Source organism: Netta rufina (genome assembly GCF_964035555.1).
Source record: "Netta rufina genome assembly, chromosome: 6".
Taxonomy (NCBI): domain Eukaryota; kingdom Metazoa; phylum Chordata; class Aves; order Anseriformes; family Anatidae; genus Netta; species Netta rufina.
In genome coordinates this window covers 25916717-25931169 of record NC_140129.1, presented here as the reverse complement: position 1 = coordinate 25931169, position 14453 = coordinate 25916717, and the positions used below count along the sequence as shown (strand labels likewise).

At 43.6% G+C, this 14453-nt stretch overlaps 1 protein-coding gene across 1 annotated transcript in view; it reads left to right on the top strand.

The window, feature by feature from the left end:
- The window catches only part of SLC49A4 (solute carrier family 49 member 4), a 57775-nt gene extending 52330 nt beyond the window's left edge, over window positions 1-5445 (top strand). Inside the window, exons 8-9 of the mRNA XM_084289381.1 lie at window positions 1015-1197; window positions 4868-5445. Coding sequence (XP_084145507.1) covers window positions 1015-1197; window positions 4868-4983 — 299 coding nt within the window. The 3' untranslated portion in view covers window positions 4984-5445. The remainder of the gene's footprint in view (window positions 1-1014; window positions 1198-4867) is intronic.
- The last annotated feature ends 9008 nt before the right edge of the window (window positions 5446-14453 follow it).

Sequence of the window (14453 nt, the reverse complement as noted above, 5' to 3'; positions counted from 1 at the left end):
TCTGAAAAAAAAATTCTTTCTTGTCACTTTGATGGAAACTTCAGAAATTCTTCCAGACTTGTCCGCACTCCAAGCCTTTCAATTGCTTCTTTATGTTTTGTTTTCTTGACTGGTAACCTCAGATTATAGAGGCTGCAGGTCAGGAAGTCGTCTTCTTCCCAAGACAGCACTTAGAAATGTAAATAAGTCTGCGCTAAAAAGTACTAAATTCTTTTGAGGTTTTCTTTCTTTTTCAGCAATAGATCTAATAGTAGATAATGCAGCCATATTAAGACTCTTAAGATGTTAGGCACTGTGAAGTATTTGGCAGTGTCAGAAATCATAGAGCAAAATATCTAAGCGCACTGAAGAAACCCTTGTAATCTTCTATTATTTGTTCAAGAAAAATGTTACACGCTGGTGGAAAAATTTGCATTATCAAACGTGTCCCATTCCTTCCAGCCACTGGGTGCCCTTCATTTCCTATTGAAGCCAGAAGAGATTCAACATGTTGCCTCTCAGGCCACGATGAATACTAATGTCTTGATATCTGGTAGATCATTAGTATTTATTTGTAAAATGGAAGCAAAATTAGTTCTGACCTTTAGAGCTAAGCCAAAAGGTTAATCCACGTCCATTTCCAATTCAAAGCATTAATTGCTCCCCTCTCTAATTGTGTATAGGACAACAGTTACTGTTTGTTTCAGAGAGAAATCAAACTGTAGCTGACGGTTTGCATTCATAATACTGTTCTGTTTGCTTCTACAATTGAATTCCACATCACAGAATTTGTCTTCGCAGGTTCAGCTTAAAAAAAATAAATTAAAAAAAATCTGTTATTCTGATGTATTTATTTTAAATCAATGCTTCCTTTCTGCCTGAAACTAGTGGTATGTTAATTACTTTCTGATAAACAGAGGATACAAATAAGTTTATGCATTTTTCAGTTGATCAAATATTAGTGTTCGTGGGAGCTCCGAATATGGGCAAATAATGCCAGTGTGAAATTAACAGCTGTTTGTGTTTCTCTTACAGCTACACTGTACACATCCTGCATTTTGTTGGGTATATTTCTCAACAGCAGCGTACCAATATTCTTCGAGCTCTTTGTGGAAACGGTCTACCCCGTTCCAGAAGGAATTACCTGTGGAGTTGTCACCTTTCTGAGTAATGTGTTTATGGGAGTGCTCTTGTTTTTCCTCACATTTTACCACACAGGTAAGAAATACTAACAGGAAAGAAATACAAGCTACTTCGATAATATAATTCTTCATGAACACGTAGCCTTGTCAATAAGGGGAGGATTTGCACATACGATTTCTGTTAATAACCAAATGCACTAATCCCCTTTGTAAAGAGTAACTTTGTTCTACAGGCTTTCTAATTAAAAAGAAAAAAAGCTTTCATGCAAGATACATGTAGTCATGTACCACTTAGAATTTATTGTAGCCAGAAACCATCAAGATACACAATCATCATATTTTTATAACTATTTAGAATTTTATAAATTTTAGAGAAATATAGATAAATATCTATTTTAAAATGTTATGAAAGCTTATTATTAATGGACAATATGGCCATTAGTATTGTTTTTATCTGTGCATGTTCAAAAACAAAACACAGCTAATCCAATGTCATGCTTTAGGGTATAAATGCGTGGCCCAGGAGGGTCAGAGAAGAAATGCCCCACTTGTGGTCAGCTCTGTTCAGTGGGTCAGGCATATCATTAGGTACAAGAAAGATGCTGTCTTTTGACCACTGCTCGAAGACAAAATATTCCTTTAGGTAATCCAGTGGCCTAGTGAGGCAGAAAAGAGTGAGTATTGGTTGATATTTGCATCATCTTCTTCAGACTGTCTCATCTCTAGAGTATTATTAGGTTCCTCAGAACTCATACTTGGAACTTGCTATTTAAGAGGAGGCTGAGGGGAGACCTCATCACTCTCTATAACGACCTGACAGGAGGTTGCAGAGAGAAGGCTGTTGGTCTCTTCTCAGGTGACAAGTGATAGGCCTCAATCTGCACCAGGGGAGGTTTAGGTTGTGTGTCAGGAAGAATTTCTTCTCAGAGGATGGTTAGGTGTTGGGACAGGCTGCTGAGGGAGGTGGTGGAGTTGCTGTTTGTGGAGGTGTTTAAGAGATGCGTGGACATGGTGCTTAGGGACATGGGATAGCAGTGGACTTGTAGTGCTAGGTGCATGGTTGGACTTCATTACCTTATAGGTCTTTTCCATCCTGCATGATTCTGGGCATGGTTCTGTGATTCCAAGCTGCAAAACAAGAAGCAGTCTTTCTTTAAAGTGGAAGTGGTCCTTATTAGCAGTTTTTGAAGATGTAGATTTTTGGTTTATATTTTGTTGTCATGGTAAATGTTTGTTTCACGGCAGAAGATCTGCAAAACAGTGTTTTATTTCTTTGCTCTGGAAGGATTAAAAATTGAAAACTTCTATATCAAAGCATTTAGCACTTAAGATGGTTTGGTTTATAACCCAGAGGACACCGACAAATTTCGGAATGAATTATGCTTGAAATTATGAAGGTTACAGTGTGGGGCAACTTTTCAAAGTGGTGTGTGCATCGTTCTGTCAAGGAACTGTAAGCAGGTTAACAATAACATTCTTAGTTATGTTCTGTGAACACAAAAGAGAGAGAATGGGTTTTTGTTTGTTGTTCTTTTTTTCAAGGTTCCGTCAAAATGCATTGTTGTGAGAAAAAACAAACAACAAAAAACTGAATTTATCCAGACCAGCCTCTGGTGGTTTGATGTTTAGTCCTGACTTTTTAAAAAATGTTTCTCTGCTTAATATTAATTCGTGTGAACTCCTTTCCTATATACTGTTATTTCCAACATTTCTGCCTGAGCTGAAAAGATTATATAGAATACTCCGAGGATATTTTCATTATTTTTCAGTCCAGTGTTCTGAACTGCTTAATACAATGCATCTTACTGTTTTCATAGTCTTAACTTCCCTCTGACTAAAAAATTATGGTAAAGTGAATTTATTCCCTAATACATAGGGTATTTGGGGCCTTTTTTTTCCTCAAGTAAAGCTTTCCCCAGCACGTATCAGTAAATACAGGTAAGGGTAAAGCTGAAATTAGTATACCCATACACTTGGAATCTTTTCCCTATTTCTGCAAAGGAGGAGGAACATCTGTTTGTGCTCGGGATGATCCATTCTCAGTGATGAAGTAACAGAAATGATCAAAACTACAAATGTTATGTGGTCGCTAGAGGCGATCAATGCCAGTGGATGCTATTGCTCCTTTGATAAAAGAAAAATCCTTTAGAATTTAGATAACGATCTTAAATACTTGTCTTCCCTCTGATTAAAATACATCTTCTAATGGCATCTAAGAAGTTTGAGTAAATCAGAACTCAGTCAAGTTTATCTTGTTCCCTCGCTCTTGCTTTTTAAGCCAAACAATCTTTCAGTAGTTTTAATTCTATTTCTCCTTCTCATACTTTGATATTGCAACGGCTGCAAAAGAACCAAGCCCTGGAAACTTTAGAGTGCGTTGAAGATTTTGGTCCAGTTGACCCTGTTAAGAAGGGGAAATGAAAACCTTTCAGAAACCTCAGCATATTTTCTATTGCTGTGTTTTGAGATGAAAAGCCTCAGTCTCTGGATGTGGCTTCCTACAGGGAGTTCCAAATAAAAACCAAAACCAAATCACCCTTTAGCTTTGTGTGATCAATATGTTAGCATGAATCTCCAAATTCTGGGCCACAAAACATGTAAAGGGTTCAAAAGGAAAATGTAATCTTTTAGGATATATGGGTTAAAATATGTTTAGTCCAATTAAGGGTATCACTTCATATAGAAAATAGCAAAGTATTTGCACATGAACAATGTAGTCTTCTCCAAGCCTAGGAAAAAATCAACGTTTTATTAACAAGATTACTGCCTAACCAAATCTGTAACCTTTTAGGGAGAGGGTGTTGCCGAAGGCTGCTGGTTTTGGGGGGTTGGTTTCTCAGGTTTTCTGACTCTTATCCTTTGCATTGTGTAGTATAAATTTTGCTTTCTCTATTAGCAATATAAATTTTAGATTTCTGAAAGTAATGGTGCTGGGGTCTTAATTATGATTTATCCAGACCATGAGGGAGAATTTAGTTTATGTAAAATAAATAAAACAATAATAATAAAAGAACAATAAGAACATACATTTTTAAATGAAACAAAACAGTTTCCAGTAAAAGTAATGCTTCATTAAATTAACAGAATTAAAAGGAAAAAAAAAAAAAGGTTGTGGTGCACTTGTTTTTGAATAAAACTGCTTAATTTGTAGTCAAATATCAGAATATAGGATTTCTTGAACGTGGAACATATGCTTTTAAAAGCAGTGCGTTTTGTCTAACAGCTAAAAAGAGTCTTCTGAGGAGCTGTTCATGCAACTAGTTTTAAATTGCATTGATTGCACTGCTCACAAGGTTTGTCAGAGGAATTAGTTTTCCCTCCTCAGACCATGTAGCAGGTTTGATTCAAAATCAAACCCTGCTGCTTCTTATGCTTTTAATTTGTTTTAGTTTTCAATCCATAGAAATCAAAGAACTAATGAGTAGAGTGTTCAGAAGTGGTTTATTCTCCATTAGCAAGGATAGATTTCCCCCCCCCCCATTCTCCATTGACAGGTTGAACAAGAAGCATTAACATTAGCTGGAGGCATTGGTTTTATATATATATAGAAGTCGTTTGTGGAGGAGTCTCATGGACCATGTTAACCATCTATTGATTGCAGAGCTGGCAAGTTTTTGTTGAGAAGACAGCAACTTCCTTCAAACCCACCAGCCATGTTTCTGGCTTGAAGTATTACAAGTTTAGGTAGCTTGAAACACGGAGCATGTTGGATAAGTCTGAGATCGAGTCTGTCTTCTGCTTTACAGAGTTTTCCTGGTTCAACTGGTGCCTCCCGGGATCATGTCTGCTCAGCCTGCTCCTCATCCTGTGCTTCCGAGAATCCTACGACAGACTCTACCTCGACGTCGTTGTCTCTGTCTGATAGTGCAGGACTGCTGACTGGTTGGAAGAGACTGAAAGTTGATTTTGCAGTCTGCACATCTTCCTGGATTTGCACAGCTGACCAGAGGAAAAACAAAGAAATTACAAGACTTAATTATGGCTTTATTAGAGAGGGTGAGGGACATGTTGTTTCTTATGTTCAAGATCCCCTTGATTTGCATTAATTACAGGCAGATAAACATGGAACTTGAGTGATGATAAAGATGCCTGAAATGCACAAAGAGAATATATCTGATGTACAGGTACCAGTGTCAGAACTGGAGTTCTCTATTTAAAAGGCTGTTCATGTAGCAGTGAGATGTATGAGTCTGTGTGTGCATGTGTGTGTGCCAACTCAAGGTTGTACACACCGGGGTACCAGTCACCTTCAAGTCTTCTATCAGAATAGGTATAGTGAATAATCTCTACAAAAGGAAAGAAAAAAAAAAAAAAACACATTTTTATAAATCTCTTTTAAATTGCTAATCACTTCTATAACAAATGTCCATTAAACAGTTAAGCTAAAATAATTTGGTGCTGTACACTACATTTACATTCGAATAAAGTGATTTCTGATATAAGACACTGGTACCAGGGTTTTTAGCCATACTAAAATCCCAGTCAATCCTTGCGATGTTGTTAGAGGTGTTTATCACCCTAGAGCACATGGATGCAGAACGGTAGCCGTAGGTGCCACTGAAACGTAGCTGCAACTGCAACCAGCAGTTGCCTCTGAAATGCTGCCACAGCTCTGTATGTCCTCAATGCATAGCATCTGTGGTATCTCAGAAGTTTACTGTAGAGTCACTCCTGGTATTTGTTGCTCTCCTAAAGGCTACTGCTGTCTCACCTTTCCATCCCCCGTCTCCAATACTGCCTTTTGTTTTCTATTTACTGTGAAAACCTGTGTTCATGCCGATAAATACTGTTGGTGTGGATGTTCAAGTCCTGGTCATTGTCTTCTGATACCCTAAGGTGTGCATGGTTTTTAGGATTAGTTTATAATTGAGGGTGCCTAAGCAATACTGTTTCTTAACCCTTTAAAAATCACTTTAACTCTTTTAAAAATCACAGTTTCCTAAAAAAATGTTTATAGTTTGATGGGGTGCCCTGATGGCGAAATGACAATGAGTTTGACAATGAAAAACAACTCATGAGTTTTGGCATAATACGGGAAATATAATGCCAGCTCTTTTTATCAGTAGTAATTTGTGGTCGTTCTGGCCCTTACTTGAACATAAATATTGAAGACACTTTGAATAGGTTTTTAACTCAATTTTAAACCTGCTAATAATTTCTTAATTATCTGCTTAGATTTCAGTTCAGCATCATTTACAGTATTCCCCATGTGTGTGTTCTATGCTTTGTGTTGTGTGTGTGTGTGTGTGCGTGCATATTTATATCTATGTATACACAAATAAAGCTTATATATATCTAATATATATATAAGTTATATAAGGGTATGTGTTTACATAGGTTTATTTTAAATAATTATGTCTCTGGATGGTGGTGGTATGCCACTGTTTGTAACTAAACCAGTCACTGCCGTGAACAAAAATGCATACGTCGGCTGTCTGTGACATGGTTTATTTTTTTTCCTGGGGTGAATGATTTCCTACCGTAGCTATTTTATAATACGGAGCGCGTGCACATGTTAGAGGAGGTTGGTGTGCAGAGTTCTTCGTCGACATAAGTTTGAATCAAACGCCCTTTGCTCCTACGTGGGGCTCTCCTCTGCCACTCTTGAGTGATACAGACACTGTAAACTCACTCAAATAAAACCTGATCTGAGTGCTACCTTTCCGACATGTATCCATTCATTGTCTTCTCATTTTTCAGACAGAACATGCCACTAATACCTTCAGCTCAGGAGTGTATTTGTGCAGCAAAATAAAGCAGATGCCACAAAACAGCTTGCTTTTATGTTTTCAGATGTATTTACTGTAGTAAGTAGCAGAAGATTGACTTAGCTCATTGCCTATATCAGTGACTAAATGATCTTTTTCCCCCCCCCCTCAAAACAGGCTCTTTGTAGACAATGGAGCTAACCTACATAGAGATAACTTAATCGATCTAACTATCACATTCAGAACCACCGGCATCATCCTTTCATCGTCTTTCAGATGGATGGTATTAACTGTCCAACTCCTTTTTACTATGTTTTAGTGCCTGGAATAGTTTCAGTATCCAGTAGCTGTTGCTACCTATTGTTTTCTGAAAAACTAGGATTGCTTGCCAAGAATTTGATTGCACTTGCATTGTCATGGCAGAATTGCAAGCTCGGATGGCTCTTCAGAGCTCTACTTCTGCAATTTAGTGGAGCTATATTAGGATTAAAATTGCACAGTTCAGGCACTGTCCCGAGTGACAGAGATTTCTAATCCTTTCACTGTCCAGACTATTTTAAGGTGGAGGAGCACCTGAGGCAGCGTTCAGACGATAACCTATCCTTCCTCTGTTTCAGAAAGCAGTGAACAATTCAAAATATTTGTCAGTGCTGCCAAATCTAGACACTCTGTACCGTCAGGGGAGAAGACTGAACATCTTGTTTTAAGCCTTGTTGAGTGTTTTCCTGATTTGCTGTGAATTGCTCGCTGCTCTCCTGAACCTTAGATGCTTTTGATAGAAGTTTCTGTGTCTGTCTTGGGCACTGTAATGTGTGGTCTTAATTATAGCCCTCAGCACCTCCACCTCTGCATTGAAACAGAAATGTTTTCCAGGGCCGAGCAGTACAACAGGATGCTGTTGGAGGGAGACCCGTGCCATGATTGCAGGCACCAGTCTGCAGTCCAGCCTCAACCAGAATTCCCAGCAAATCTGATGGAAATCTGAGTGAAAACTGAAGGTTTGCTCCCAAATTACTTGAAGTTGCTGAGGACACTGCTGCGTTCCGGGCACACAATCTTTAGGTCTTTATTAGATTCCCAAGTCTGGCTTGGGACAGGACACAGGGATTGCAAATGTACTTGCTGAGATCTCTTATAACTTATCCTCATTTGCGATCATCAGCATCCTCCTCCTCTGGAGGAGCAGTACATTTCATGTTAGTAACCCAAATGAAGCTTTGGGAATATTTCTTGGATAAGGGTTATCAGATAGGTACATCCTTGTTGGGATCTGCCGTGGGTAAATGGTATCAATTAGTGATAGTTCTAGAGAGAATTTGTGAATGGGTAACAGCAGGATTTATTTGGGTTTTCCTCTAAATGAGATGTTGTCTAGCACTGTCACAGAATAGCTGAAATCGGCTGCTGCTTCACCTCTGACTTGCAAACAGAGGAAGGTGCTCTGAGAAGTTATAATTTTTATTTCTCTTCATGGCCCTTAAGTTCATGGCCCAGGAGAGCAATTCTTTCCTGCAGTGCAGAACCCCTTGAACTACAAATAATTGTGCTATGTTTTATACTGAAAATGCTAGGGAGGATGCACTGTAGTTGGTCCCCTCTCTTTAATAGACCTTCAGTTCAAGTAGTTACACTCTGGGCTGCCTCTCAGATTTCTGCTTGGCTCACTAATAACTCCAAATTCATCTTCCAGTTCTGCTGGCTTTTCTTGCTAGCTCTGGAGCTGCGCTAGCCTTCATGCTGCTAATGAGGAAGCTCAGGTTTAGAAGTTGGCTCTACTTAAGGCACTATTTACTGTCTCTTCCCTGTTTTTACCCCTTAATTTCCTTTTGACTGCTTTGCTTTGCCGAGTGGCCTTCTGTTCCCCGTGTTGGTGGCAGTGCAGGTACTGTGGCAAAAAGCTCCCAAGTTTCCAAATCGGTTTTAGAGGGAGGAGTCCCATCTATTTAATATGTTTAAAAATAGTGATTTTCAGAAAATCATGCAAGCTGGAGGAAGGTACAGACCCGAAGGTTTTTACATGTGTGTGAGCAGTCTGTTGCAAAGCAGCTACTAACATGCCTGAACCTCACAGACTTGGCTCCTTCACCTAGACAGGCCCAACTGATACAGGCCATGCTTGCTGTGGCTGCAGGTTCGCAGCATTGCTGAGGTGTTCAAACCACCTGATAGATCTGAAATGCGTAGGAACAAGATGTCTTTCATCTTCAAGTGGCTTAGAAAATACTGGGCAGCATCTGTGTTTGCAGCCGTAGCTCTGGGGGGACAGGCTGACAGACTGAGTAAGGGAGGGAGGGGTTTCTGGAGGGCATTTCAACACTGAGATCCTGTGGTGAGTTATCAAATCCATAGAAAACTTGAAGTTTCGTGGTGATGGAGATGTTAATGTATGGTCTATTCTTGCACTAATATAATTAAACTGTCTTGATTGACATTTGTATATTGGGTGTTACTGGAAAGGGAAGTGCTGTTAAATGTGGGGGCTCACGGAAATATGAATGGGGATTATACAGTTTGCACAGAGAATTTAGCTGTCCTGTAATGCTCTGACGCAGATTTTTAATCGTTAATCCTCATTTCTTATGTTAGGTCACTTTCAAATGTTAATTAGTGTCTGTGACAAAGGCATTCCAGGTGGGACTTTTTAGTTCCATTAGACTTATTTTTTTTTTTTTCCCAAGATTACAATTATGGATTATGGTAATAATTTGGCAAGACAACTGCTACACATGTAGGTAGTGTTCGGTATTGATTTCGTGTCTGGTGTCACTGCTCCCAGTGCTGCCGAAGCACCAGGCTGTGGGGGGCATGGTGTAGGTGTGGCTGTGAGAAGGCGCCCTGCAAAAATGATCGAGTTCCTCTTCCAGCATCTTCCTTGGGCTCCCAGGAAGGGAACACACCTCTGAGAGGCACACAGACACCTCCTGTGTTTGCAGGGGAGCTTTTGTACAATCACAAGCTTCATGCATTTCCCTGCAACTGTTACCACTGCCGTGTTGGTTGTAGGTGGCATTGGAGAATCTGCTTCCCAGCACCAAGGAGTCACTTTGGAGCATGGAGTTTCAGTAGAGCAGGCAGCAGGCGCAGTAAAACTCAGCTGATGTCAATCTGCTTATAATTCTTACAGTTTGTGTTTCGAGGCAGATGAAACCAATAAATAGAGGAGGAAATGCAGTTCTATCCAAAGCTTGACAAGCAAAAGCAAACATTTGCACAGATGTGCTGGCTCCTGCCTTTTGTTTGCGATCACAACGTGTTTAGAGCAAACCCTACCCACCCAAAAAGCCTCGGGCACTGTGCTCCCTGCAGCTGGGAGTGCCTGGGCCGAAGAGTGGGGAGATCAGCGCAGAGCAGAAGGGGATTTGCTGCAGCCAGGGGCTGCTGAGGTGCTGTGGCCCTGGGTCTGTGCAAGAGGGATTTTCCTACAGCCCCCTCGGAGCTGTCATAGCAGGATCTCTTTTCCAGGGGCTGCCTCCTCCCTCTGCAGAACATTTCTAATTCAGCTGCTCCAACTCCAGGTTCCTAGAGCTAAATCCCTTTTGAAAACTTCAGTTCCGCTTTTCAACTGCTTTCTGGCTCGGAGGTTGGGACAGGCCTCTCTCCCTCCCCTCCTGGGGGTGATCTGCTCGCGTGGTGCTTCTGGAAAGGCGAGGGCTTGGCCTCAGCTTCATTGCCAGTCCTGCTGCTGGGCTTCCATTGAGATGTTTGTCCCCTTGGTGCCACCCCACTGCACTGAGCAGAGCGGGCAGGAAGCATTGGGGTGCCTGGGGCCCCACTGCCTTCTCCCAAACTGCTTCTGGGCACTAACAGAAGGTGAAGGAGGAGACATCTGGGCTCTCCTGGGTGGCTTCAAAGCCTTCCTCAGGAGCATGGTTCACTCATGGACTTCATGGACTCCCTCAAGGACGAGGTTCTTCATCTGCAGCACAGTTTTTGCTGGAGCAGGTACTGGCTTGGCGCACAGTTGCTGGCTCCTGAGGTGCCTCAGGCAGGGAGGGGGCCTGCGCTCTGCTATGAGAGCTTTTTCTTTCCCCGTGTCTCACACCGCTGCCTTCCCCTGGGATTTCTTCACTACGTGTAGCTGGACAGGCTCCTTACACTCCCTCTGTATGGCTACGTGAAGAAAATACCAGGGGAAACCCTTCCTTCTTAGGGAGCGCTTTTCCGTTTAGGCCCAGGCCCTTTCTCCACCCTTGATCCATCCTCGCAGACAAGGCCCAGCCCCATGTTTTCCCTCAGAGGTGTCAGGCAGGCTGCCTCTCTCTATGACATTTGTTTAATTAAGGTCTCGTTTGCCTTGCCCGGGCTAACAGCGGGGTCACAGCGAGCCCCCAGCGGCCGTGGGCACTGTCCCGCAGCCCAAGCCTGGGAGCACCGCCGGCAGCTCTCCCACAGCCGGGCCCTTCCGTTTTACCCCCCTTTGTACGCGTCCCACTTTTGTAACTTTTTAAATGATTTGATAGAGTTTTATTTTGAGGTAAATTCTACTTTTTGTATGCAATATTCTGAGGTGATGTATTTTTATTTTTAAGAAAATGGTGTTTAAACCACTGTATGCCTGTCAATGTAACACACCCTCTGTGTCATCTCTTTCTAAAACTGGAATCTCACCATGACTCGTGTGTTCCTGCTCGTAATGCTTGTTGCACATTAAAGAGGTTACTCAGCTGTGCTGCTACTAGTGTTCATTAATTAAAAAACAAACACAAAAACAATGAGGGAATAATTTATTTCTGCTGTAACATTGCTGAAAAATACTGAAGATATTGCTGCACACTGGAGAGCCCTGGCTAAAGGACTGAGCCCGACCCCTGGGACAGCAGAGGGCAACAAAGGGAGGTGGAGGAGACCGAGGGGATGGGGGCAGGTGGGGTTCAAAGAGGAAAGGGTATTTCTTGATCCCAGCCTCATCCCTGTAGCCCTTTTGTGCAGCCTCTGCTTCCTCCCACCAACTTTCTGATTCCCCATCCAGTTGCCTCCATGGTCCAGTCTCGGGGTGGTGCAAGCTGGTTGCTTTCCCTAATTGCTGCCATCTTGGTTTGAGCTTTTGGAAAGGATGCCCTTCACAATCCCCTTACTTGTGTTTATTCTTCATTTAATTGAAACGGGCCCAACCTGGGATCTCCTGATCCATGTTTATTTTCTAGGACTGGCCCTTCAATACCGTCCTGACCACTTACCACGGCAAGTTTAAAATAGCCTCACATCCTATTAGTGCCGGGAAGAAATCTGTCAGCTCTGGTATCGTGGACTATCTGGGCCCCACTATTCTTAGCAACAGCCTCTTTCCAGGCTATATATGGGAGCCTGCGGCTCTCTCACCACACAGCTCCTGCTCGTATTTATCTTTGCAGTGCTGCAGAAACCTCTGTGCTGGGGGAAAGCAGGGCCAGGGGTCCAGCTCAGATCCGCACCCTGGCTTTGTGTGTTTCCAAGCCCTCTATGCTCAGCTTTGCTCAAAGAGATTTTTTTTTTTTTTTCCCAGTTTCTATTTTAGCTTTGTTGTTGCAATCTGCCTCCCTGGTGCGTAAAGGATGTTTAGGCTCACTGGCTGACTGCTTGCTGCCTTTGGGCTGGCCCAGCAGCTCAGGCTGGGCTGCGGCTGCTGCCTCCTGTGGAGGTCAGCCTTGGGAAAGGGCTGCAAGGGCCACCTTCACTGCCAGGAGCCAAATGAGCATGGGAGCGTGGCCTGAGAGCTGTGAGGCATGTACCAGAGCTGAGCCTGTCCATCCCTCCCTCCCTCCCTCCCTCCATCCACCTGGCCACAGACCTGCAGTGGCAACGAGCAGGAGGAGATCCAAACCCCCCTCGGAGAAACATCGTCCTGGTCGGGCACTGGTGCAGCCAAAAAATGTTGTTCCTAAGACGTGCGAAAACAGCAAACAGTAACGCGGCTGCTGCCAGAGCAATAAAAGTGCATCAGCGTCGCGCCTGGTCTCTCGTACGGATCGCTCGCTTATGCCATTAAATTAAGTGCTGCAGAAATGGGGATAGTTCTCTCTGGCCACTGATGCTTCACATCACGGAAATATCAAATGTTCCTGGTGTCTGGCCATTGCCCTGCGCTGGGGAGCGGAGCAGTCCCTGGCTGGCTGCACTACTCCCACGGCAGCAAGGAGGTGCAGGGGTGGCAGAGGCGCCAGGGTCGGACGCATCGATCCGTGCCCGCACGGCACCGTTCCTGTGTGAGCCCTGGGTGCAGGAGACACCACGCTGTCCCCGAGGGATGGAAAGCCAGGAGCACATCTTGCTTCCAGCTAAGTGCTGGCTGAGAAGCTGTGGAGTTTGACCTTGAAAATCCTTCCATCTGTAGAAAACTTACCCTGAAGCATGACACACGGCAGGGCACAGCTCCCCAGCCAGGAGATGCTGCTGCAGCCGGAGGAGCCTCCAGGTGTGCAGGGGACACCACAGCCGCTGCTGGTGCCTCAGGGCCCCAGCGAGCTGCAGCTTTGGTGGTTTTTAGAGGCCTGAGGTATGGCAGTGGTGGATGGACGTGGCCTTCAAAACCTGGTTCTGCCCATGTCCAACAATTTAAGGAATTCATTGTCTGTCCTCCCCTCACAGGTGGGGGTGGCAGTGGTGGCGTTGGGATTTTTGCTTTCGGGAGCAGCTCTGGGCCGTGCTGGAAGCTGCCTCGCCCTTGACTACTCTGCAACTCAGCTTGCTGAGCAGAAAGAGCAGAGCCAAGCCCATGCGCGTGCAGCTTAATGAACGAACCAACCAAAACACATCGAAACGCATTACAGCTGTTAGCAGAACAACATTTTTAATGACTCACCGAAGCTTTTAGTAATTGAGCCGCATGTTTGAGAGCACGCGGTCTGTCAGATACATACTGGAGAGGAGAAGAACCCAGCTGAGACGCCCTGGGAGCTGCTTCTTTTGCAGGAGGGAGTTTGGAGACCAGCAGAGCCAGGCGTGAAGCCCGGCAGTGGGCTGAGGCCCTGTGGGCAGAAGCTGGGGATGGCCAAAACAGCAGCAGGGGCTGCTGCGAGCTGAACCCTGGTGTGGCCAGGAGCAGCCCCGCTGCAGGGCTCGGCGCAGGGTCGGTGGGGAACCTGGGGGATAACCCAGTGTCCCCCCGTCCCTACACACAGCCGGGAGTTACAAAGGGAGAAAAGCAGTGCTGCTGGGCGGGGGGTGGTGAAGGTGAGAGAACAAAACGCACCGGGGCTGCGAGCGAAGCTGTTATGTTAATGAATCAAATTAGCACCTAGGAAAAAAATGTTGTGGTAGGCAGATTTTAAGGAAATTGGAAATGGGCTCCGACGTGACGCGTTGCTCTAATTGTGCGCAGAGGTGTCTTGCTGCAAAACAAACCCATTCCAAAGTGGTCTCTCCGTGTCATTCTGCAAACTAACTGAAAAAAATCAATCTTATTCACAGCAAGTTTGTTTTTACTGATCCTGTGCCTCTCAATTACTTTTTAATGGCCTGCATTGAAAAGAAATTCCTGTGTGCACACTTGAGATCATGAAAACACCCAAATGATAGCTTATGATTTAGTAGGATTAAAGTATTATGTATGCAGGTGTAGCACGTTTCAGGTTATTAGTAATCCAATCTATTTTTTATGACATTATGGTGTAATTTTCTGTATAAAACTTCAATATAAGTCTCGAGC